The sequence below is a fragment of the Cinclus cinclus genome, chromosome 1 (genome assembly GCF_963662255.1).
Source record: "Cinclus cinclus chromosome 1, bCinCin1.1, whole genome shotgun sequence".
Classification (NCBI taxonomy): Eukaryota; Metazoa; Chordata; class Aves; order Passeriformes; family Cinclidae; genus Cinclus; species Cinclus cinclus.
The window spans coordinates 4995252-5020692 of record NC_085046.1 but is presented as its reverse complement, the minus strand read 5'-3'; the positions used below and the strand labels follow the sequence as shown (position 1 = coordinate 5020692).

The window sequence follows — 25441 nt, the reverse complement described above, 5'->3', positions numbered from 1 at the left end:
CTTCCTTAATCTCTCACTAAAGAGAAATTCTGAGTGGCTCCATTGATCTGGTCTCACTGTTCTTATTGTAACATTTTTACTAGTGGCCAAAACAACCCAATGCAGCTGAGAGAAACTTTGCTGGTGGTTACTTCAATGGTGAACTTCACCCTAGGAAGGGCAGTAATTTGGAAATCGAGCATCCTCTAGAATAAGTTACCTAAAATTTTAGGCAATAATGGAAATTATGCCATTAATATCAATTATTGAGAAGGGTGAGATTTTCCTCTGAATCACACTTAGTAGAGAGAATTTCTTCTTAATCTCTTCACCCTTTTGAACAAGAGCCTGGGAGAAAGGGGATACTAGGAGTGTTGGGTTGAATTTTCATAGGAATTTCTGGGCACATATTAGAGGATACAAAGTCACTCAGTGCCAATATTGCTTTATAGGGAAACTTTTGATGAAGAAGAATTTTCACGCAAGTGCTCAAAGCATTTTACTTTGCTTGGAAATCTGTAGGACATGGAGATGCAACCCCTCTGATAGCAAAAGTGAGCCGTGGTATCTCTGAGGAATATTTTCTCTTTGTAATGCAATTAGCGTTATACACACATAATACAATTTTTCCTGTTTCATTCTGTCCTTATGGGTCACTTTCCACTGTCTGACTGCACAGTGAATGGTTTAACCCCAGCTGGGAGCCAAACCCCTCAGAGCTGCTCACTCACCCCAGCCCCAGTGGGATGGGAGGCAGAATTGGATGAGTGAGAAATCTCATGTGCTGAGATAAAGACAGTTTAATAGGGCAGAAAAGGAAGAAAACAATAAGAAGAAGAAGAAGAAGAAGAAGAAGAAGAACATGAATATGAAGAATATGAACAATTACAATAATAAAATAATTAAACTATACAAGTGATGCTCAGTGCAATTGCTCACCCCTTGCTGACCACTGCCCGGCCAGTTCCCAAGCAGTGTCCCCCAGCCAGATTTCCCCCACAGTTTATATACTGAGCATATGGTCTGGAATATCCCTCTGGCCATTTGGGGTCAGCTGTCCTGGCTGTGTCCCCTCCAGGCTCCTTGTGCCCCCCCTCAGCCTCCTCACTGGCAGAGCATGAGAATATGAGATGCCTTTCCCTTGGTAGAAGCATTTCTTAGCAACAACTGAAAACATCAGTGTGTTACCAACATCATTCTGATCCTAAACCCAAAACACAGCACTGTAGCAGCCACGAGGAAGAAAATCAACTCCATCCCAGCTGAAACCTGGAAAACACACTTCTCTAATAATTTCTTCAGTTTTGAGAGCATTCAGATGAGGTGCTGCAGCATGAAAAGCAAGAACCTTAGCCCAAAAATGCTGATAATGTTAGCTTACACCCTTCTTACGGCAACCAGACCCTTGAGACAAAATTTCCTACTTGTCAACTCCTTATTCCTGCTCACCCTCTGTTGTGGCCAACAGAGAGATAACCCACAGGGTATGGGAATGTGTTAAAAACACTGAGAGGAAAACAAAATGCTGCTTCCCAGAAAAACACTACAGAAATTAAAGTGTAAGCCTCTCACATGAGAATATTATTCTGCAACTGACACCATTTCCTCTGAGGATTTTTTTAAGGAGCCTCAAGATTTTACTGAACCTTCCTCCATGTATGACATTAAGTCTGGCCCCTTTGGACTTTTTCGCAAACTCTTCAGCTTCTTTTACCTCAGAGAAGCATTAGAGAGGATTGCACTCTCCTCTGATGCACAGGGATGGGCAACAACAACAAGCTACATAAATATACCACCCTCCTCAGGAGTGTCACAGGATGCTCAATTGATCACAATAAAATTAGTGTCATTGATTCAGAAAAGTTAAAAGCAGCAGTCTACCTACCTATCCATCAGGCTGTAATCACCACTGCAAGCTGGCATTGGTACAGGAAATTAAAGGACATAAGAAACAACTTAGGTTTAAATAACACAGGCTGGGAATGCCAGAGAGCTGTAGCTGAGGGGCATAATTACAAAATGCTCTGTCTCAAGAGTTTAATCTAGGCAAGCCAAGCAACCTGCTGATCCAGGCTACAGTGGCCAGTAGGGTTAGACAAAAAAAGAAGATTTGTAAAACATCCATGCGCTGGATTGTAACATCCAGATCCTGAAAATACAGGGAGGGCTGTCCATGTGCAACCAGGAGTCAACATCAATTATGTCTGTGAGGTGAAGGATGCACTTTCCTTGGGTTTAGGATACAAAGGAACACTCTGGCTTGCTCTCTACAGAAGCAATGAAGCACATACCACAGACACAGCAAAAATTTAAAAAACAAACCCCAATTTTGGTAAGAGTCCCTAAGTGTTCCTGCTCTAGGTCACGCCTCAAGCCCAAGAATGCAGAAATCAAGCTGAAAAGTTTATAGCTGATGTCTTTCACACATGGCTGACTCCTGGGGAATGGAAATCACCCTGGTGGTCAGAAATGGAGCCCCCAAGGTGGGGTTTGCAAGCCTGGCAGCCTTTGAAGGACAGACAATGCCCATGGCCTCCATGGCTGGTTGATGAGCACAGCAGAGTCTTCCTCAACCTGCCTCACCCTGCTAAAGCCCACAGTCCACAAAAGAGAGGCTTAGATTTCCTTTAGACCACAGACCTGAGCACTTTCCCCTGCACCTTCCATATTTTCTCCTTTCCCTTAACCCTGAGGGAGAAGGCAGGAGTCAAAATAGAAGATCATACTGTGGGGAACAAAGATCCTTAGACTAACATTTGCTCTTACCCGAAAAAATGAAACTACCCATTCTAGAACAGGAAAATAATTTTTTAAATGAATGCTTTAAGGGTAACTGGGCATCTAGGGGAAAGGGGCCAAAAGCCAGCAGCACTTCAGCCAAAGCCATTGATGTCAGTGGGTGCTTGATGTGCCTGAAAGGCACAGGTTTTTCTCCTTCCCCTGTTGTTTTTTTGCTTTCTAATATTAAAGACTAATCATAGTTAGAGTGTCTGACTTACAATTCCCCACTAATCACCATCCAAAAACCAAAATCTGAGTTATAGTGGCATGCAACTTGGATAGGTCTGACCAGGAGCCCCCAGCAACTCTCCCTCCAAGCATCTAAATGGACAGAGAGAATTTGAAGGACATAAGGACATTTTTAAAAGAAAGGGAAGGGGTGCCAATGGTCTGAAATGACAGAAGTGCAAGCAAATTGAACCATATGCTGCAGGGAAAGAGAGAAAAAAAGAAAAAAAAAAAAAAGAGGAAATGCTCAGAATAAAGAGCAACATCAACCAAGAGTTGAAAGTGGAGGAGAAAAAAGGAGGTGCCCCTGAGCAGGCCTGCTCACAGGCTCAGAGCACCCACTGACCTGTGCATGCTGCTGACTTGTATCCAGGAAAATTTTCAGCCTCTCCCTCTGGCTGCTTGCTCAGGCAGATGGAAAGGCCGTGAGTTCAGCCCACGACATCAGAGCAGAGAGGGGAAAAACTTCTTCTCCTGCTCTGTGCCTTGTCCAGGCTCTTGCTTCAGCCAGGCAAGCTAGCTCAATCCAGCTGGCTCAGCCCAGTGGCCAGGCTTCTGTTGGAGCTTCTGTCTATCCCACCAAACAAAATGTAGGGCAGTAATTTATCATCATAAACACAATAGTAGATTACTGCCTAATGAAGGCTGTAGCCTCTAGTAAGTCTGCTTCTCTCATGTGGCTGATGAGCTTATTACAGCTTTGACTAAGAGGTAATATTACCCCTCCTTAAGAATTGAGTGGATTTGGATTTAATCCCTACTGCTGCTGTTTGACCAGAGACATGATCTTCCAAACACACCACTGATCCTTAGGAATGGGGACTTTTATTACTGTTCCCAAACCTGTATAATTCCTCAAGTCATGCCCATGGCATCAGTAGCATCTTTGAGGTGTCATACTTGTTTTCTGTTTGTTTAACACACGCAGGCAAGAGGCTTTGTCATCATGAGCCGACCATGCTCCCTCTCCTGTCACTGTAACCAGCTCAGAGTAAGTGGAAAAGCTTGTGTGATTTACATCAGAATCTAGGTAAATTCATTTAAGGTGTGCTGCATAGCCTGAAGGTTTGAAACAAATTCACTAGTGTTGCTTGATAATCTGGGATATAATTATGTTTTTACCTCTAGTAGTTTAAACAACACAGTTATTTCCAAAATACCCTTGCTTTGGTAACATTTTAAGAGGACACATTTGAAAACTGTGTCCCCTTCTTCACTTAAACAACCTTTACAGCCTCTCCCACCTGTCAGCCCAGCTGTACCACATCAGGCTGCATTTGGTGAGGGTAATGCCCACACCAATCCCATTAGGCACTGCCATAGCTCCCACCATCCTATTTCCTGGAATGGACCCATTCCTGCAGCAAGTTGAACACTGCCTGACCATGACCTGCCTGACAAAGCTGGGTAGTCCTGACATAACTTGCAACCAGGACTTTCATCTGAACTGAAGATTTTTCTCTCTTCTCCAAAAGTTACTTCTTGTTTCTAGTGTACTTTGTTCCTTCTAAGCACAAAACAAATTCTTGCAGTACACCAAAGGGGAAAATGCAGTCGGATAAACAAAATGAAAAGCAACAAAAATGTTCTGTCTGATTAAATGAAGAAAAGTCAAATTTCATGTGTTGCTGTTGCTCCCCAGGAGTGTCTATGTGTAGCACCTCCACTCCACTCATCCACAGACTGCACCTCTGAAATGCCAAACCTCCAAGCCAAGAGAGCTCTTCTCAACCCATTCATCCAGCATCCAGAACAATATGGCCTGGATCTAGGACCTTCTCATAGGAAACAACTAACAGCAACAAGAACAACAACAATAATAACACAGATAAGAGTTGAGGCAACTTAGAGCTGCAGTGGTCCTAATTGCCATCAGCAGGATAACAGAGTCAACTGTGTGCACTCTTCCCTGGTGCAGCTCCCCAGTTCCTGGTGCAGTTGGGGTTGTGTTGCTGGATGCTGTTTGACATGTTCTGGCAGACAGACGTTTTTCCAGGCTCTTCCCTGCCAAGTTCTGGGTGAGAGCTGCAGCAGCACTGGTGGAAGCACCCGATAGCAGCTCTCCTCCACGGCACGGAGCATGTTTCTTCTCTACCCTTCAGGGGTGTGATAAGCCTTTACAAGGGGCTTTAAATCACTGCGTGGAGGATGCATAAAGGCAAAGGAATGTTACTACAGCTCAGAGAGATCAAAGTGCTGCATCGCTGTACGTGTAACAAGTGAGCTGGGAGGAGGGTGATGTGGAGAAACTGCCACAAAAACGCTGCCTTTGGTGCTCATGGAGACTATGAAAACAGGCATCTGATGCAATGTTACATGTGGGTATTAATTACCTTGGTAAAATGCCACAACACAGAAGAAAACAAAAGGGTTTGTTGTTTGTCTTTTTTCTGCTAATGTCTTAGAAAGAGTTAGGACTGACACAAAAACTTTGAGGAGAGCTACAACACATGGTTGTTCCTTCATCCCTTATATGCAATGAGCTCAGTGACAGAATTAACCAAACCACTGAGAATCTTGCCCCATGGTATACATTATTTTAATGTATCCTGTCAAGAAAAATCAAGGTCATAGTGAGAAAAAAGGTAGCTAAAGTTTCTATAGCAACAATTACTAGGATACAGTTGCCAAAGGTGCTTTCTTGTTGTTCCTGAAGTAGATTTACTGGGTGCTTTTTCCTTCCTGTTCACTAGTTTTTTGGTAATATCAGTACAGACATGATGCAAATGTGCTTTCCTCGTCAGTATGATCTTGTAGACTATTCCTGCCCATGAGCTGAACAGACAGGATATATCATGTGTAAGGGGAAAAGAAAAAATAAGCATTCTGACCTTGAGATACAAAGGGAGCACAACTGACTTAAAACATGTACGCTTTTCTGAAAAGCCAGCTCCTTGTAATTACAAATGAACAAGTGAAAGGAAAGAATTTAAGTTTCTCTCTTGTGTCTGTTTACTTTGTACATTGAGAGCATCTTGTGTCTTTCTCCTAATGGACAAATTTCCTTGCTGTTTCTATTTCTCAGCAAAACCTTCAGGCAGGAGGGGAAATAAAAACAGCAGCCTAAGCACAGCAGAAAAACATCCTTGTGAAATTACAGCAGGATGAAAGTGGAAATGCTTTGGAGCTGAAATCTTCCTCTCTCACAGACAGATAATTCCACGCTGCTGCAGCCCCCATAAAAGTCTTTACTCAGTGGGGAAGCAGGGGACTCTGCAGTGCTGGTCACCTCACCAAAGTGAGTGGCTAAATGTCACCAAGAAGGGACAAGCTGGAATTGCACGGGAGGGTTGGTGTGGCCTGACAGGGATGTGTCCCACACTGGGAATCTGCTCTGGTGGTGGTGCTGTGCTCCAGCAGGATGACTCCTTGGATCTGAAGGTGGGACCAGGAAGGCAGACAGGTAGGATTTGTGTTTGTTTGTTTATTTATTTATTTATTTATTTATTTATTTATTTATTTATTTATTTGTAGGAAATGTGTGGTGGTGCCTGCTGTCACCTGCTGCTCTGCAGCCTTCACAAATCCCGCTCTACTTGATGCCAGGGCTTGACTTCACAAAGGAAAGAGCATTTTCCACCTTCTGCTCCCACCTAAGATCGACCAAGTATTTGGTCATTGTACTTTACTGCACCTCCCTTGAGGCTGAAACAAGGTGTTCAACGTTGGATAAGATGTGTACTGGGGATTAAATTGAAAAGCAAATTTACAGAATTTGTAATCTGTTTTTAAAATCAGACTATCTGAGCTTTCTCCATTAATTTTAAACAGACCAAATAGAAGATGCCGAAATTGCAAAGAGAAACAATTTGTGTATATCCCAGTGCAACCACATCCAAAACAACTACTAAATTTAAGCTCCAAAAGCATCTAAAAACATCAACAATTGCAAATGCACTACTTTTGGTTGGTTTTTAGTTTTTGTTTTTATTTATTTTGTTAAGGGAGCTTTACTGTTAGCACTGGTCCCAGTCTGACCAATCTGTGACACACAGAGCAAAGCATTTTTCTATCAATGTACTTAGTTGTGAAACACCAAGCATGTGTCACTTAGAGCCAAAGAATATCTTTGATGACAATCATTTGATTTTTTTCTCTTTTCTCCAAAAGTTACTTCTTGTTTCTATTGTACTCTGTTCCTTGCAAGCACAAAACAAATTCTTGCAGTACATCAAGGGGGAAAATACAGTCAGATAAACAAAATTAAAAGCAACAAAAATGTCTGTTTGATTATGTGAAGAAAATTTAAATTTCAGGTACCAAGAAGAAGGTTTCTGAGGCATCACATAGGAAACCCCACACCCTTCTTGTGCATCTAAGAAATTTACCATCTTCATGACATTCCTACCATGTCTCCGCAAAATAGTTTTTAAAGTAGATTCCTGAGGTTGCTTGAGCATATCTAAAAATGCCAATACATGTTTTTTTTCTTGCCTCTGCCAGGTCAAGTACTAGAGACATGTTTGCTGCAGCTGAGTGGCATGCATCTATTCAAATCCCTTCTGAATAGGAATTAATATTAGCTAGATCCATTACCTCCTGCTTTATTGACAGCTTGGGTGCTTGTTCAGAAAACAGTCCCTCCCAGTAATGTAATAAAGCCCCCACCTTAGAGATAATTAGATTGCCTGTGATCTAGAATCCACTGATGATCATTTCCCTGCTGATTTTGGCTTGCTACTCCAGCTCAGGTTGCAGTCCCCATCACTACACACTCTTACATTAGACCACTTGAGTCTCATCACCTAACAACAGCCATAGCAGATTTATTTGGATTTTTTTTTAACTCTTCCATAATAACAGCAACCAGACAAACCTCAGAGTGTCATTAACATGCTTTTAAAAATGCACTGAAATGGTTTTTTCAATTACCTCAAAATTTAATATCCTGGCCACAACACAGCTATCCTTCACTCTAACAACAAATCCTTCCAGAAGAGAACACATGACACCACCCTTCCCTGAATTTCCTTTGGGTCCCCAGTGTATCCCAGAGGCTGATGAATTCAAAATGTGAGCAAAAGCACGTTCCACAAATCCGAACACAGACTTGGCCTTGCCTGTTCAAGAGTCCTCGCTTGTCATGAATTTCATTACTAATAAATGAGGGAACCACAACCTCATGCATCTTCTTCCTCTGAAGTCCCCTCTCTTGCTCCTGTGGTGCAACCTGCCCCAGAATGTCCCAAGAATGCAGATTTTTGTTCACTGTTGAACATTCTTGCTTTTGGCTTCAATCATTGAAGGGTGAAAGAAAACAAATCCACTCCTTAGATAGGTCAGCCTGTAAATGATGCTCTCCCTGTCCCAACAGGTGGGAACACATGACTTTGCACATCCCCTGAGGCCTGAGGATCATCTTTCTAATTATCCTCATGTCTTTAAACAACGGCAGAGGATGACTGGCAGCAACTCTGTGCAAAGTATAGCAGATGAGACAGCACTTGCTAATCCTGAGCTAAAATACCCAGTGTAAGTGGGAATATTTATTACCCATTTTTAGGCATTTAAACTCAAACTTTACCCAGTGGTATTAAATACTTAACTAAAGCAGCAAAATGTTGAAGAGGAAAGAACTGAGGCATGAAGGGAAAGTTGGTTTCCCTTGATGTCACGAGCACCAACAGTTTTGATGTTTTGATATCAAAACAAGTACAAGAACACTGGCTTTGAAGGTGTCATTTTTGTCCTCTTATACTCAAGAGCTGCAAGTTTTCCCCTGGCTGTTTGAGGCTGTAACTGTCTCATGGGCACTTTGCCTCCACCAGAGGTTTTCTCCAGTTATGGCATTTTGCTGACACACTGCAATTTATTAACTTTCATGGGAAGGAAAGAGGGTGGGTTTGCTCATTTGCCTTGCTAGAAACTAACCCTTAAATCCACACAGGCTGCCAATATATAAATACTCCATGGATATTGGATTGGTATTTAACTTCCCACCAGTTGAACAATTCCAAAGCAGTAGTAATCAAGTCTTTCAGCCTTGCCCATGAGCAGCAGCTTTCACCACCATGGCTCAGGTCATCAGTGAGAACAATGAATATTCCATGACACACAAAATATTGTTTCTGTGCAGAGCACTTGTTTTCAATTGCCTATTGGTTTGCAAATGCTTAGGTTCACCAGCACAATGGAGGTTGCCAAATCCTGGGATTCCCGGGAAACATCCCAATAGTCTTGGAGTTCTGCCTGAGCCTGGATAAACACAATGTATTACAATCAACAAAGGCCCTAATTAATGGATGCTGACATTGTACCTCCCGAGGAACCAACAAAGGGGAAAGCATGGCCCTCTGCCCAAGGATCTTAGAGTCTAACTCAGGCTGGCAACACGGATCAGACACACCAGGCCTGCAGAGGGAAGGCTGACACTGAGCTTTCCCTTTCTCTTATGTCAATACAGATACAGGAAGTGGCAGCAGAAAGTAAATCATCTGTCCCTGGGACTTGAGGGCTTTTCTTGCCTTTTTGTCCACAAGCAAGTTCAGATTTTATCTTCTGTCATCTCCTTGCTGCCTCCCTGCACACACATGCCTTTTTTTCTCATTAAATTCCTCCTAAGTGGAACCTTTTTTTTTTTTTTTTTTTCTTAGTTCTTCAGTCTTCCACATTTGGTTTTACCAGCTCGGAACATCTCTCTCCAGAAGCAGATATCTCACCTCCTCCTCCCCTCTCTTGGCCTAAGATACCAGCCTCCCTGGTTCAAATGCTCTCACATATTTGGCTTAAAAGCTCATCTGTCCCACTATTCCAAGGTATTTTCCACCTTTTCCTACTAGTCCTAACAGCCTGCAGTCTTCGCATGGCTTATAATTTCCTCTGACCACAGAAGATCCCATCTCTTTCCATCCTATCTGAACTCTTCCACTTCCATCAAGATCATGAGAAGCTGTCAAATAAAATCACATGCTCTGAGAGTGCACTTGGACCCTGGGGATGACAAGCAGGAGGAACCATTGGCATCTATAGGTGGCAGGGATATGAATAAAGTTGTTTATGCAGAGGATGTTAGTACACCCTCAGATCTCTTCACTGTCTATACAATGAGAAAATGAAATACATGTTGTCTACAAGCAAATCAAGTGCAAATGTAGACCACAATTCAAATCTGATTACCTTCCCACTTCCAAAAAATGCTATTTTTAGAACATTTGTTGATTTGTTTATCTTCCTTTTCAAAAGCTGGGAATTCATCATCGGTTTAAATCCCTCCAGGTGTTCTGTTTCCATTCCTGTTTCATTTCCATTAAAATACTCTCCACTCAGCCAAAATCTTACTTAGTTTTCATTTTTTTTTTACTGAGGAATTCAAATATATTGAAAAAGAACTGTAATAAAGCCCCTAAAGATTTTAAACCTGAATAAGTGACACACAGAAACTTCTCTTCCCTACAGTTGAGAAAATTGTGTTACTATGCACAGTATTGTCATTATCCTCTCTACTATTGTGCTTAGACATAAGGAAGTTGAAATATCCACTTCATGCTGGTGAAAAGTGGACAGAACTAGAGGAAAATTTAATGATAATAATAATAATAATAATAATAATAATAATAATAATAATAATAATAACAATAGTAATAATAATAATAATAAAGGCAACAAAACCAGACCAGAATTGAAGATATTTTGAAGGTACTTACCCAGCATCACTGCTGTTGCCACACAATAACACATCTTCTGTACCGTTTTTTATAAAATAGTTCACTGCAATAGAAATAGAGAAATGGCTTTTTAATAAACACATTCTGGGAATGATAACATTCAAAAATATCATCCACCGACCAGCATATTCAATTGGGACAGCAACTGAGAGATGAATGGCACACTTTTACTTTGTTTTGTTAATTTTAACTTCTATAAATTAAAAAAAAATATATTTTTTCAAGTCTCTGTAAGCACTTGCTGTTTGTATTCCAGATCTGACCAGTTGAGTAAGGTGGCAACAGGCTGTGGGCAATGTTTTCAAGAAATTCTATCCAGCCCTCTCCCTCTGCTCAAACCGAGAATATTGTTACTAAATTCTGTAAATGTAATGAAACCAAACCATATGCTAGCCTGTAACTTTTAGTCTCTACACTGATGAGACACATATTAATTGAAGTTTGTGGCAGAAATTACTGACTCATAGGTTAAAAACGTAACCAGCTATAACTCAGAATGTAATAATATTAACAAAGCAGCCCACTCCCTCAGTCTGGTGGATTATGCTCAGCATAGAAAACACACAGTATAAAGCCAAAGAAACAAAAATGCACCCTGTTAAAATCAAACAAACAAGGAAGTATTCACAAAGACAAATATTTATCACTGTAGTCATCTGTAACAGCAATGGAGAGAGACACACACTTCTCAAGGGAGCCTCAGAAGAGCAAGCTAAATTTAAGTGCTGTGGATCAGTCCCAAGTTGACTATCAATAAGACTTAAGGAAATTAGCATCTCCAGGCTAATGAGAGACTTTGCAAACACACTTCTTCTTCTCTCCCCAGCCAACCAAGTCTAACGTACAGAGTAACAGAACAGCAAACAATTTCTTCTCAAAAGGATAAGCAAAATCAGTGTTCTAAAGGGAGCGTGAAGAAAACATGTTCTAAGGAGCATCTCTAAAACCTGGATGGTGACAGGGAAGAACAGACAAAAGCATTGCTCTAGAAATATAAAAAATGCAAAGCACAGGTGTGCAGCTCTACTGAGGAAGGGTAAATAATGTGGTGTGCTCTGCTGCAGCAGAGAGGACGTGATCCCCTCTTGACCAAGACGTGATGGTGGCAGCCTTGCCTGGTAAAGCTCTGTGAGCAGAGGGGCCTCTGCAGATGCTGCTCACATGAGGTTCTCCATTCCAAGATAACCCTCTGTTGTGAAATGTTTTAAAAATCTAGAGTGATAACTTATCCAGGCGGGCTATGCAGAGAATGCTCCATGGCTCAACCACTGAACAGATGTGCTGTGGCTTTCTTAGTAAGCTGCGAGCAGTGGAAAAGCCCTGCTCTGCTGCATGCCAAGAGGGAATTACTGCCCAGGAGCTTGTGGCTACAGGGGCATGTGATGGTGTTCACAAGTCATCAGAGCACAGATCACGCTCAGGTTGGATGCTTTTCCACTTTGTCTGGTCATGGGGGCTTTCTACGGAAACACCTTTTGTGACAGCAACACTTGGGACTGAGAGTGATGGAGGACTGGTGATCAATCACCACAGAACAGGGAAAGATGCCACTTCTGCATCACCTTTCACCCTCCAGTTTTGCTGGACAGAACTTGTGCTTTGCTCAGGACAGGTGGCTTCTTATTTGGGATACACAGAGTCAATGACACAAACACACCAGACCAGTTTCTCTCAGAGTTAGATGGTCTTTAGGTCCTATCCAACACAAACCATTCTATGATTCTGTGATTCCAGGTGTGACTGAAATTATGGAGTACAGTGTTGGTTGCAAACCAAAACATCTCCTGGACAGCCAAAACAGAAGACAACAACAGAGTCTGAGAACAGGATTAAGGAGGAAAAGGATTCTCTGTGTGCAAACAAGAAATCTGAAATCTCGAGAACAGACAAAATTCTGCTGTCTGCTGTTGACTTAAGCATTTATATTTCCAAAACGAGCAGCAAGGCAGGGGCCAAAGAGCCCCATGAAATGCAGGCTGAGGAACTGGTGTGTAAGTGCTGCTGGGAGGGCACATCTTCACCATGGGGTCTGTGCAAGGCAGTGCCACGGCCACTGCGACAAACCTCAGGCTGAGGAAGAGGCAAGCTCCCGATTCCCCACTGATAAATGAAAGGGGTATTAGAGCTTTATACCCAGGGAGACAAATTGCTGTGTTATCAAAAATGTGCACAACAATCAATCTTTCCTTCAAAGCCCGTTGGTTTGGATTTCAATCAAGCCTGCTGGGCAATCAGAGAGCTGCAAGAAGCAAGAAGGCGTCCCTCGTGTTTGAAGAATGAACAACCTTGGTGCCATATTAACCCACGGCCTCCGCTTCCCATCAGTTAACTCCAACGTGGGCAAAGAACTAGAAACTCCTTCTTCATGCAGAGCAGGATTTTCCCTCTGAAATCTGCTCAAACTGAGCAATGCCACCTGAAAACAGAATGACTTTTCCTTGCCTTGGAAGATTGCAATTCATTTTTGTTTTTGTTTTTCAGTGAAAAATTTCAGCTTGTGAGTGGGAAAAAAATAGAAAAACAAACATGGAAAATAAAAACGAAACCCTCTATTTTAGGTGTTTACTTTTTTTTTTAAAGTAAAATTAAGTGAAAAACATTATATTTGTAGCACATGTGTGTTTGTCCATAAACTTTATACAACATCCCATTCTTTCTAAAGATAACGTTAATTTTTTTTTTTTCTACCAGCTTTACTAAAATGTTGATGTCACAGACATAGGGTACATAATGCTTTTTCTGAATTTCTCTGCAGGAATTTTCAGTTAGGTAACTACCTGGTTATACTAAAAAAAGTAAAAATTGTCTGACCAACAAGGTCTCCTTCAAGTCCATGTTCTGCCTCCTACACTTCTCAAAGCAAATAACACTGGCCATAATTTTAAAGTCATGATATGCAAGTGGGTAAAACCATAAATTTTCCTTGTCTATTCTTGCAATATCTTCATCCCAAAATCAGTTCCTCATAATTTTGTCCATTTCATTCTTCACTTTTTCTGATTTCTCAATATCTTCCAGGTTTCTGCAGTGCTCCCTCCCACACCAGGTGATTCTAACAGCGTAAACATTCACAATGTTACTACTTCTCAAATTAAAAGGAGGGGGGGGGGGGGGGGGAATAAACAAAATTCTTCCCAAACCAAAAAAAAAATATTCCAATTAAAAATATGCTCCTGCTTGTGCTTTCCACACCTCTACCACACAAATGAGCAGAAAATAACTCAGGAACAGAGACTGCAGGGTAGAAACCTTCCTCATTTTTGTGTGAAGGAAAGGAAAATTTTCTCATTCAGAAAACTAAAAAAGGTTTGAGTCAGCTTAGTAAACACAGCTTCTTCCTCCAGTTTCTGCTCTTCCTTTGAAGGCCCGACTGAAATGTTACTTTGACTCATCTTACAACAAATTAATTCCAATTAAAAATAAAACCACTGCAACAACCCTATATATTATCACACTTGCATAAAGAGCAACATTCAAATATCATTAGTCACTGCCCAGAGAAGAGTCCTCTGGCTGACTTTCGAACAAAAACTTCAGGGAGGTGTTTGTTATCTCAGACTATTTATTGCAGCCACACGGGCACTCGCCGGTTGGAGACTTTTCTCCCTGAGCTGGGGCTGGCACAGAGCACTGACAGCCACCCAATGTCCCCATTCCAAATTTAAAATGCAGTTCAGAAAGCTCCATCTACTTAGGGGTGTGATATATGGCGTGGAAAGGAAATAGGCAACACCCCCTCCTCGCCCTTTCGCCCACCGGCGCAAACGCGCTTTGCCTCCCGGTAATACTGGATAATTAAAACGAATCCTGGCTGCACTTGCTGTGTGCACACTGTGTCACACACGGCGAAGCCTCTAATAAGTGAAATTGTGTTTGAAGATGAAAAACATGCCTCACAAAAGCCATGGAACAGGCTGTATTAAGGGTGTTATTAGGGGAGATTGCTTGGGAAAAAAAAATGGCACCGCTGGTTAGTTCTTCCCGGCTAAAAGGGGTTGCAAATAATTATAATAATCAGTTATTCTCCTACTGCTCAACCCATGACAGGGGATCTGGCTCTTTTGGACAAGAGGATCTGGACTCCTTTGCTGTCCCCTGGCATTTGCTGCTGCTAACCCTTCTGCTGAGCTTCAGAGGCTCCCAAGTGCTCTCCTCTCCTTGCTTCCCATCCTCCCTCTTTCCCTGGGAAATCACTTCTAGCCCAGATCTCTGCTGCCTCCATACCCTGTAACCACATGGGAGGGCATTTCCAAAACTTCAGTTCAAAAAGGAACAGGAGGAGTTATGGCCAAGGTGACTGGTGGGGGTAGAAGGAGCAGAAATCAAGGGGACAACTTTATGTACAGCATTGGTAACTGCATGACTTTGTGGTAAGCACAGCCTGGAATTCTGCACATGAGTTGTCCTGCAGGAGATATGGAGGGGCTGGGAGGAGGTTGTAGAAAATCATACAACCAGGTGGTAAAAGTGCCCTCCTTCAGTTTGAGTCTCTCTGGTAGGTTCCTGTTAGTGCTTCTCCCCACTCTCCAGACAAGTCAGAGAAGCAATTTCCCTGCCAGGCACAGCAGTCACCACAGCACAGAAAATGTCTCAAATTTTGACAGTACAGCTTTTTCCCCTTTTGTGAAAAAGCCACTAAAAGTATCAATCAAGTCCTCTTGAGCTAGATGGCTCCCGTGCACTAGGAAGCGTCCCTGAAAGCTTCAGAGAAAGCTTCAGAAACCAGGTACCACAGTACCTGGTTTGTGCTGCTCACATGGTCTGAAGGAACAAAAAGCACATCAGGAAAGGAGGAAAAACATATCAGGAGCTTTTGGAGGTGTGCACTAGAGGAGAGTGGAGAATTTAGATGCTGTCAAATTGGCTTGGAGACCTTGCCAAGCCCAGGAGCATCCCCAGGAAGACAAGACAGGAGACAATGACTAGCAATAAGCACACATGCTGGCTTTTAAACATCTTCAGATAACCTCTTTCTATGCCTCTGTGCCTCACCAGTCACTCAGACCCATACTCTTAGGGCTGTGGGGTGCATAGCACATAACTAAAAGCATATTTAGTACCACTTGTTTAGACATGCTCCACATGAATAGGCAGCAAAGTGCTGAAGTGAGCTCTCTGGAAGTTTTGTAGAGGTTTTGTGTTTTGTGGGATTTTTTCAAATGTTTCACACAAAAGAATTAAAAGCTGCTACAAAGGTCAAAAGCATTTGTGATTACAGACAGATGATGGAAAAATAGAAAAAAAAACTGACTTACTTTGATAAAGAAAACAAATAAATTGGATAAAAAAAAATGACTGAGAGACAGAAAACATAGGTTAAGATGAAAAGTCAGTGTGTAGGATCTCTGTGGGCTAACAGAGAGATATACCTGCACTGTTTTGCTTCATTTATAAGTACAAGGGAAAGAGAGCGTGAGCAGAGAGGTAACACATCTCCTATACACAGTATTTTCCAGGTAAATAAAGTCTGAGGCATTCTCCTGAAAGAGGACAACTAGAGACACCTACTCCACTAAAAAAAAAAAAACAAAAAAAGGAGCAGAGAAATGCAAAGTGGAATATTAAGTTGTCAGAAAATGAAGTAAATCAGAGAAAGAGAAAATCTCACCTATTCATAAATTTGTCAGACCTTAAATTCTCTGTATAAGTTCAGATAAGAGAGATGGATTCTTTTTTTTTTTTTTTTGGTAGGGTTTCTTAGTCAACACTTTTGTGTAATACGAAGCTATGATCAGAGGAAAGTGTAATATTGATATACAGGAGGGCAAGGATGGAGTAATACATAGGAAAGTTGAACAGTGATTTGTTTCTGTCAGTTCTGTTCAATAACTTTTCCAATGATATAGATAAGGGATCAGGTGCAGCCTCAGTCAATTTGCAGATGACACCAAGCTGGGTGGGAGTGATCTCCTGGAGGGCAGGAAAGGCTTCTCACTCTGTACAATGCCCTGACAGGAGGGTGCAGCCAGCCCAGGGCTGGTCTCTTCTCCCAGGGAACAAGTGGTGATGGGAATGGAAGAAATGACCTCCAGTTGCACATGAGCAGGTTTGGATGGGATATTAGGAAATATTTCCTCATGGGAAGGGTTATCAGGCGTCGGAATAGGCTGCCCAGGGAGGTGGTGGAGTCACCACCACTGCAGGTGTTTGAAAGATGTGTGGATGTGACACCTGGGGACAGGGTTTATTGGTGGATTTGGCAGTGCTGGGGTAATGGTTGGTCGTGATGGTCTTAAAAGTAATTTCTGACCTAAATGACTCAATGATCCAGAAGAAATACTGCTTTCAGTGCTTTCAATAGGGTACCTGCAAGACTGGAAAGTGTTGAGAAGGTAATGAGAATGATTGGAAAAATTTAAGAAGAGCTGCAATTGAAAAAATAGGCATCTTTTATCCTAGAAAAAAGGTGACTATCACAGTAAAAAATAGCATGTATTCTGGAAAAGGAGAACAAGGAGCTCCTAGTGACAAGAATGTGATAACAGTGGTTTTTTGCCTTAAGAAAATGCAAGGGGGAAAAGAAAAGAAGAATTTTCAAAACTAAAGATAAAGGAATTTTTTTTTCACTCTATTTCCTATTTTAACTGCTGAAATTGCTGCTGCAGGCTGCCCCTGTGGACAAAACATTCAAAGAAAGATTTGTTGCCTGTGTAGATAAGGATACCCTGAGTTACAATAGTTAATGTTAATAGAAAATGAGAAAAATATCTATACTTTGAGCTCTACTAATCGTTTTCTGGAGCAAATGGGACTGTTCAGTGCCACAGAGAGATGCTGCTCTAGGTATGCCAAGGCCAGATTGAGCCTGGGAATTCCCATATTTTCTCTCTACCACACTTGAGGGAATTCAGCAGTGATGAAAATTATCAGGAGAAAATCTATCTTATACTTAAAACCAGTGCAATAAGAGCAAGCAGAAATGCAAGTTATTCTCTGCTCATGGTGCACCTGGGCTGGGTGCTCAGAGGCAAAAGCAGAAGGTGCCTCTTGCCTTTGCAATGCACTTTATTGCTGAACCTGGAGCATGGAGCAGTCCATGGACAGGCCTCAATGGGCACATAGAAGTCCTTTTAAATGCACTTCACTGCTCAAGCCAGGTGGTGTTTTAATTCTGTAGTTTAAGAACAATTTGAAGGTGCAGGAAAACTGAAAACGTTTAGTTAGGATTTTTCATGGCAGATCTTTCCTCAAGTAGATCTCTCCTTTCTGTGAGCAGTGATAAGAACAAAAGGTGTAACTAAGGTAGAAATCCTCCTGTTTCACAAAATATTTCAAATATATACAATATAGATTGTAAATATAATTGTAAAAATTTCATCTTTCACCACAAGGCTGAAAAAAAATCTTACTGGATGGTCAGGAAGAGACTGTATTGGATTCAGCATGATAAATTCCCATGTTTTTCTGATACTTGCACTTCTGACGGGACTTTGTTTTTCTATTTAGCTTAAAAAATTAAAATGCACAGGTACAATACCAGTGTTAATAACACATCAGAGCATTAAGTTTTTGAGCACTGATGAAGCTATTTATCAAAAGACCCACAGCACTTGAACAAAGCCACAATATTTACAGTTAAAGTAGAGTAATGTCAATAGATTCCATGCTGACAAGCACCAGCTGAAAGCCCAGAGAGGTTCCTTGTTTTAATCACTGGTTCATATGCAATCATACATAATAAAACACCTCTTCCAGTCCCAACTTGATTTATTGCTTCTCTCTTTCCTCCCACCTCCATAATTATTCATCAAACACTCGCTGTCCTCTATCACCACCTCAGACAACACCTCGAAAACTTCAGCTCTCCCCAGACTGGCTACATTGATTATCTGACTTAGACAAAATTCTTTTCTCTATAGTTCCCATTCAGATTCAGAGTATCTGTTCATAGAGGTCCATTTCAGTGGTTCTGGAAACAAAAATGATTCCATCAGGCAGAGATAGCAATTAGGCACAGAGCTTAGAGAAGATACCCACAGCCTCATCTACATGCAGACATACATTTCTATATATTCACAGATCTGTGCCTCAGCATCTGCTCCACGCAAGCCTTTGACACCTTCTCAAGTGCCCAAGAAGGCCACAATTTGAATGGGTATCCCCAAAACTTCACATATTCTTTACATCTTTCTAAATATAGAGCCTGAAGCAACCTTAAGTCTTCCAGGTCTAACTGGAGGTGACAAAAAATATTATATTAATGTTGATCTGGATTTTTTTTCTTTTAAAAGTTGTTCAGTTTTTTTCCCCAGAACACTGTTAGCCACATCATTTGACTCCAGAAAAAGAGAAAAATCACTGCCATGAAGTTAATGCCAGAAACTACTCTAGAAGAAAAAAATAACAACCCTGAAACACCTCTTTTAAGCTATAAAAATAGTAGCTTATTCCTCCCACTAAAAGGCTCAGAAAGCTTGAATATTATTTTACTTGTTTGTGGGTTTTTGCTCTTTTTTGTTAGGTGTTTTTTTTTTAATGTCATTTTCTTGGACAGGACTATCTAACAGAAATTACAGGGTTGCTCCTTTTTGCCTTAAAAGATTCTGATTTTGAGAGAAAACACATATAGAACACTTTGAAAACAGAACTCTTTCAGAGTGTCTTAAACAAGGTATTTAGTCTAAAGAAAAAGAAAATGCTGGAGTTTAAGACTATCATTCCATAAGTGACTTTATAATTTAATTATCATTTTAAGGCTCTCCTCTAAAGCATTTTTTCTTATGCTTTCAGCCCTCACATTAAGCCCTGCTCAACAAAAAGACTCAGATTTCTATTTACTGACTAGTCAATAATCCATTTTCATAATGGAATATATAAATGACATTTAAGATTCTAAAATCACCAGCTACATGAATCAACTACACCCAGTCCATTGGTACATCTCTAAGCCAGTGACATATCTGACATCCTACAGCTTTTAATCTGTTCTAACTCCCACATTCATGAAGCTGCACTTCATCAAATACATCTTTAATTTAAACACCACAACCCAAGACAGGCTTTCAAGACTTATTTGGAGCTGCTTTTCTAGAAATCTTTACAAGTACTGAAATTAAGGTTATAGTTTAGTCAGCTGGTGTAATGATAACCAACCAATGATCTCCTAATGATAACCAACCAATGACTTCAATACTGATAGACTGATCTCATAATTTTCATAATACTTTGGATGTAAACTATCATGACTTTCAACCTCTTTTCCCCTTTTATTTCATTTTTACATACAATCACTGCTGCATCTAAAACTCCAGTCTTCCAGGTTTGCTATTATTAATGTCTAAAAATAATCCTCCTTGGGCTAATTGATCACAATCTCTTACCAAATCTAGAACTGCAGATAGGAAAATAGTTACCTATCAGTAGTCACCGTTTTCCCAGATGAACGATTGCAATTTTACCACTGGCACTTGACATGAAGAATTTTTTAGCCTGATTTTATCTGATGTAAATCTCATCCCACAGTCGTTTCATTCAAAGAGTAGTTGTACAGAGGAAACTGGGAGACCTGATGAATGACTTCTCCCTTAATCTTCATTTTTCCCCCTCTCTAGGTTTCCAGTGGTAAGTATTACTCATTGGAGACAAAGCCAGAATGGAATAATTTTTCTGACAAGCCTTCTTCTTAGAGATTGCTGTTCAAATTATGAGCAATTTAAATGGGTGGTAAGAATATAAAAAAAATCTCTTGTTCATCCCAAAGAGAGGTGCAAGGCAAAAGGCAGATTTTAGATCTGAATCTCCACTGTGAGTTGAGAGAAGACTAAAAATTTGTCTCATCCTATCATGACTGCTGTGCCCAGTAATTAAACTGAGACACCAGAGGCGCCCATAGTAACTTAGCAGAAGTTTCTTTCACAGAATTAAGCTTTTAATCACATTGCCAAGAAACTTCCCTTCTTGACAGTCTGATCAGGAATATTTGCTGACACTTTTATTCTAGGACTTTGTATTCCAGTGATTAGTGAACCTGAATAGGAACCAGTTTGAATTTTCTCACAGGATCTCCATGCTTGTAATTTTGCCTCTTTCTTTCCAAGTTACCTGGCACTTCCTCCAGATGCAGAAGCCATTGAGGTTATGGCAAGAACAAGAAAAATGGTGGGTGGACAGGCAGGAATTCCTTATGGGATTTGGTGTATGATCATCTCATGGCAGACAGAGGGGAAAACCCAACAATTCTCAACATTAGCAACCTTGCAATGCAGGATTGATAAGATTTATAGAATAATGACTTTTCTAGAACAGGAAAGTACCCATGGGTTTTGAGTATGGAGTTAAGGGAAGGAGATATAGAAATCTGGGGTTGTGGTGGTTATTTCCTCAGGGATCAACCAAAAATCAAGAGTTGTTGTGGTTAAGCCAGTGATGATACAAAGTTTATAAACTGAATTTTTTCCTGTACATAAAACCAAAATGAGAGAATTGAGAAGACAGATGAGGAAAAAAACTTCCTGTCTGGAGGCTGAAAGCAGATAAGGAAAGATTACAGAACTTTGCCCAGATATGAAGTAAGTTTTGAATAAAAAAGCAGACCTGAAGCTATCCCAGGCCATCCCAGTTGGCTGTCCCAGAGACACAACCAAATGTCCCCTTTAACAAAAGCCCACAGCACACAGTTATCTCAAACTAAAAAGGGCTTTGAAAGACCCAAAACTGAGTTCTTATCTTTCTTCACACCTCATGACTAAATCTCTCAACTATTTCTTCTGCAGCACCAAGCAATTCTTCCCTCTACTGCCCTCTATTTAAGGGGTTTTGCTGATTTCTGGTTCTCCATTCATACAAAAAAAAATGGTTTTAAGGCACAGGAGGAGGCTGATGCCATTTCAGAGGTTTCCTGCTGCCCTTTAAAATAATAAAACCTTAAAGAATCCAAAGCAAATTTTTGCTCTATGAGAACAGCAGAACTGTCACATCACCCCATTTTAATTCTCTGGTTTCCTGATAAAGAGAATTAAGAATTTCTCCAATTTTAGTTTCCAGTGGTTTGCATTCCTTTATTTCTTTACATCCCCTTTTTTCTACACAGTGTTATTATGAATCTCTGACAGTACTCCAGGTTTCTGTTTCCTGGGTTTTTTTTAGATTTAGCATCCCTGCTCCAAACTAAATGACTCAGCCACATTGGTTTTGAAATCTCCAAAGAGCTCTTGTAATTGTCTGTGCTCCCTTTGAGTGAACTCTACTATCTCAACATGTTGGCCAATTTTCTTCTCTAGTTCCTTTTCAGGGTAAACACTGACACGATTCTGTTTCTTAATATATTCCTCTTTTTATCTAATTTGGTCTGCCTACACTTTAATCTAACTGTATGTATTGCTTAATTCCCTGCAGTACTTGAAATTCAGACTGTTATTAAATTGTGGCCAGTGCCTCTCCTTTAAACGGTCACTTCATTTCACCATAATACTTATGCAAAATGAAATACAAAGCACTATCCCATCTAGTCACAAAATGAGCCAGTCCTTCCATTTCTGAATCACTCTAGTGCAACATTAGTGGACATTAAATGAAAATCCTACTTAATATTGTTCTCTCTTGCCTAATAGATAGGCCTCCTTCTTCAGGATTTTGAGGAACGCTTCATTGCTCTTATTCAGAGGTCACTACTTTTTTCTTGTAAATCTGCTCTTCTTCTATGTCTTCAGGGGCCTGCTGCATTGCCTCAACACTTGCACTATTTAAATAATTTCTGTCCATCCAAAGTGACAACTGTTAACCATAATGCACCATATCTCAACACTTGCACTATTTAAATAATTTCTGTCCATCCAAAGTGACAACTGTTAACCATAATGCATCATATCATTATTTTCATGATTAGAAAATACTATTAATACAATTAGAAAATACCTATTATTAATTATTATTATTATTATTATCATTATTATCATTATTATTATTATTATTACTTCCTAGTGACACCACATTTAATTCAAAACCAAAAGTCAAAATTTAATTCACTTCAATCCATTATCTCACCAAGCTGGTTATCTTTGTAACAAGCAAATCTCCACTAGTGATAGCAAGTATATTTTCATGGCTGGCCCTATTAACCATTGCTGGATTTCCTATACGGATTTCTGGGAATGTCTGCCCTCCTCCCCATATCAGGACTACATAAATAAACTTGCCCATGGTATGCTGGAGCAGCTGTACAATTCCTCACATTTAAAGCAACGCTGCAGCTGGCCCTGACATTATCTGTATTTTAATAGATTATCCTGTATCACATTTACTCTATTTCCATTTCCAGAGAGCCAGACTATCTTCATGGCTCCATTTCTTCCTTTCACCTTTATTGCAGGGCTTTATGCTTCCAGCCATCACTATTTTATCCCTCAAAGCCTGTGAGAGAGGGAAAGCAGCACCTCACACAGCTCTCAGTTATCTGAGGGTAGTGGACCCCTGAAGAGCTTTAATCCAGCACAGGTGCACAAATATCTTTACTAGCTCCTCACTGGAAGCAGGGGGAACATGGATGGGGTAACGCTCCAGCAGGTTTCACCATCCAGAAAATGTCCAAGAGCTCTTTGCAGTTTCAGCTGATGAGGGGCTCTGGAACAGGGGCTTTGAGAGGACACAAGCTGATGGTCAGGGCCAGCTCCAAGGACAAGCCTCATTCAGGCAGAGCTTTTGTGACCTGTCCTTCCTTAATGCTGCACCAGCCACATCATGCCTTAAAGACACCAATGGAGGGCTCTTTATTCCTTGAAAGAAATGTTCTCAACACCACTGCTTCCAGGGTTCTCAGACCACAGGGAGAGGAGCTGAGCAGAAAGGCCAGAAGTCACCAGTGGGGAATGGAGGGACTGCCCTTGGCTGAATCCCTGGTTCAGCAGAGCCCTGGGTCAAACCAGGCGACTCCCACGAGTCAGATTTGGGGTTTTTATTGTGCAGGTGGCTGGAGGGTCCACAGGGTCAGAGCAGAGCTACCCCATGACACTACGACACTGCCTCTCAACCAAAACTCCAGTTAATGAGTTTGATTATGTGGTTCATCTTTTTCCTCACAATAAATAAAATACAAAAGGTCATGAGTTTGTACAGGATGGCCTGACCCAAATAATGAGTTAGGGCCAAACAGCAAAAGATTTTGTTCAAAAAACTCTCAAATTAATAAAGACTGAATTGATTTACTTTACCTTTTGAATTTTTTAAGGCCATTAATGCAAATTTTGAATTTTTCTAGTCAGTGCAAGAGCTAGAAATTGTCTTCAGAAAAACACGCAAACCAGACCCACACGCGCAGAGTTGAAATTTTCATGTGATTGCTCAATTCCAGAAAACAGAGCTTTAAAAATATTTAAGACACCCTAAAGCTGTTAAGACCATCAGTGAGGCAATTAGGACTTCATAGGAAAGCACCAGAAGTATTTTCAGCATGAACTGTGACTGCACCATAGAGATTCTGACAAAGCTACCTAAATCTTTCAAAACCACACTGACATCATGATAAGCCAGTAGTTACATTTTTGCTGATTCACATAGAGACCTTCGTCAATATAATTTAAAAAACCCAAACAATCAATGCAGAAAAAACAACAACAAAAAGAGCAAAACAAAACAAAACAAAAAATCCCATAAATCACAAATGACCAGAAACCAGATTACAGGGCAAAGAGGATCTTACCTGGATCACTAAGAAATTCCTCTGAGTTGTTCCACGTCCTACCATCCAAGTACAAGGAGCCATTGGTGAAATTAAACATGGTGTAATCCCTGACACATTTGTGTCTCAAGTTGCCCATGAAGAGCTGGAGGCCTATGAGGGCAAAGACACTCAAGCAGAAAACGGTCAGGATCATCACATCTGCAAGTTTCTTAACAGACTGGATAAGTGCCCCTACAATGGTCTTCAGTCCTAGGGAGATAAAAGCCAAGAGTTTACAGACTGAGAGATTGAAATATATCTGCAGAAAGCTGCTTTTCATGGTGAAAATCTCCGTGGAGAGGGGAAATCTGAAGGGCTTTGAGTATGTGTTTGCAACTGGGTGTCAGAAAGGAGAGACGGGTGGTCACTATGAATGTCTAGTTTGGCCTGCTTTTGGACAAAAGTCCTGGAGTTGCACAAACACTGATTAAAAAATGGAAGGGAAGAACTGAATGGAGTGACAGTGAGATACAAAACCATCCATGGATAAAGAATATATGGAATGTGTTTTGTATTTTCATAGAGCTACAGTAAAGGCGGTAAAGCCTAAATCCCATTGAATTTTGAGAACGGGAATTGCTTTTAAATCTCTCAGGTGATTCTGATAACTTTATCCCTCACATAAACAGATGAAGAGGTATGGAAATGCTGTTTATTCCCTGATTATTTTACATATTTTAGTGTCAAATCCAACATGCTGTCCCCATATGAATAATTCCTCTGCTTTCAATTCATTTGCTTAAAACAACAAGAATTTGGGATTAGAAAAAAAAAAGCCAAATACAGGCAATCAAATAAATGCGGTGAAAATTATTTGAGTAAAATAGCCTGAGGCTCCAACACTACCTGGGCAAAGTTAATAATTTTATAGTATGCTGCCAAAGTGGATAAATAATCCCGTTGCATAACACCAAAGGCTTGGGTCACACAAATTAGCTTCTCTTTTATTATTTCACCCTGTAACACTAGTTTCAGTTTATTCTTCCATAAATATTCACATATAAATAATTATACAGTTTTCTCAAGTGATAGTTCTTGCTTTTGAAGTGTTCCTGGAGATCAGCACTCTTCGAGCTGATTGAATATTACATGATTACAACAGAAAACCCCATTTCTATATAAAAAAATACCCTTC

General features: G+C 40.7%; 1 protein-coding gene across 5 annotated transcripts in view; it reads right to left on the bottom strand.

Annotated features, from left to right (window-relative positions):
* Positions 1 to 25441, bottom strand: part of LOC134051962 (sodium channel protein type 5 subunit alpha-like) — a 169166-nt gene that overhangs the window by 120143 nt on the left and 23582 nt on the right. For all 5 annotated transcript variants that reach the window (XM_062506103.1, XM_062506129.1, XM_062506111.1 and 2 more), the window contains exons 6-7: positions 24286 to 24516; positions 10632 to 10695 (exon numbers count right to left, since the gene is read on the bottom strand). In XM_062506103.1, coding sequence (XP_062362087.1) covers positions 10632 to 10695; positions 24286 to 24516 — 295 coding nt within the window. The remainder of the gene's footprint in view (positions 1 to 10631; positions 10696 to 24285; positions 24517 to 25441) is intronic.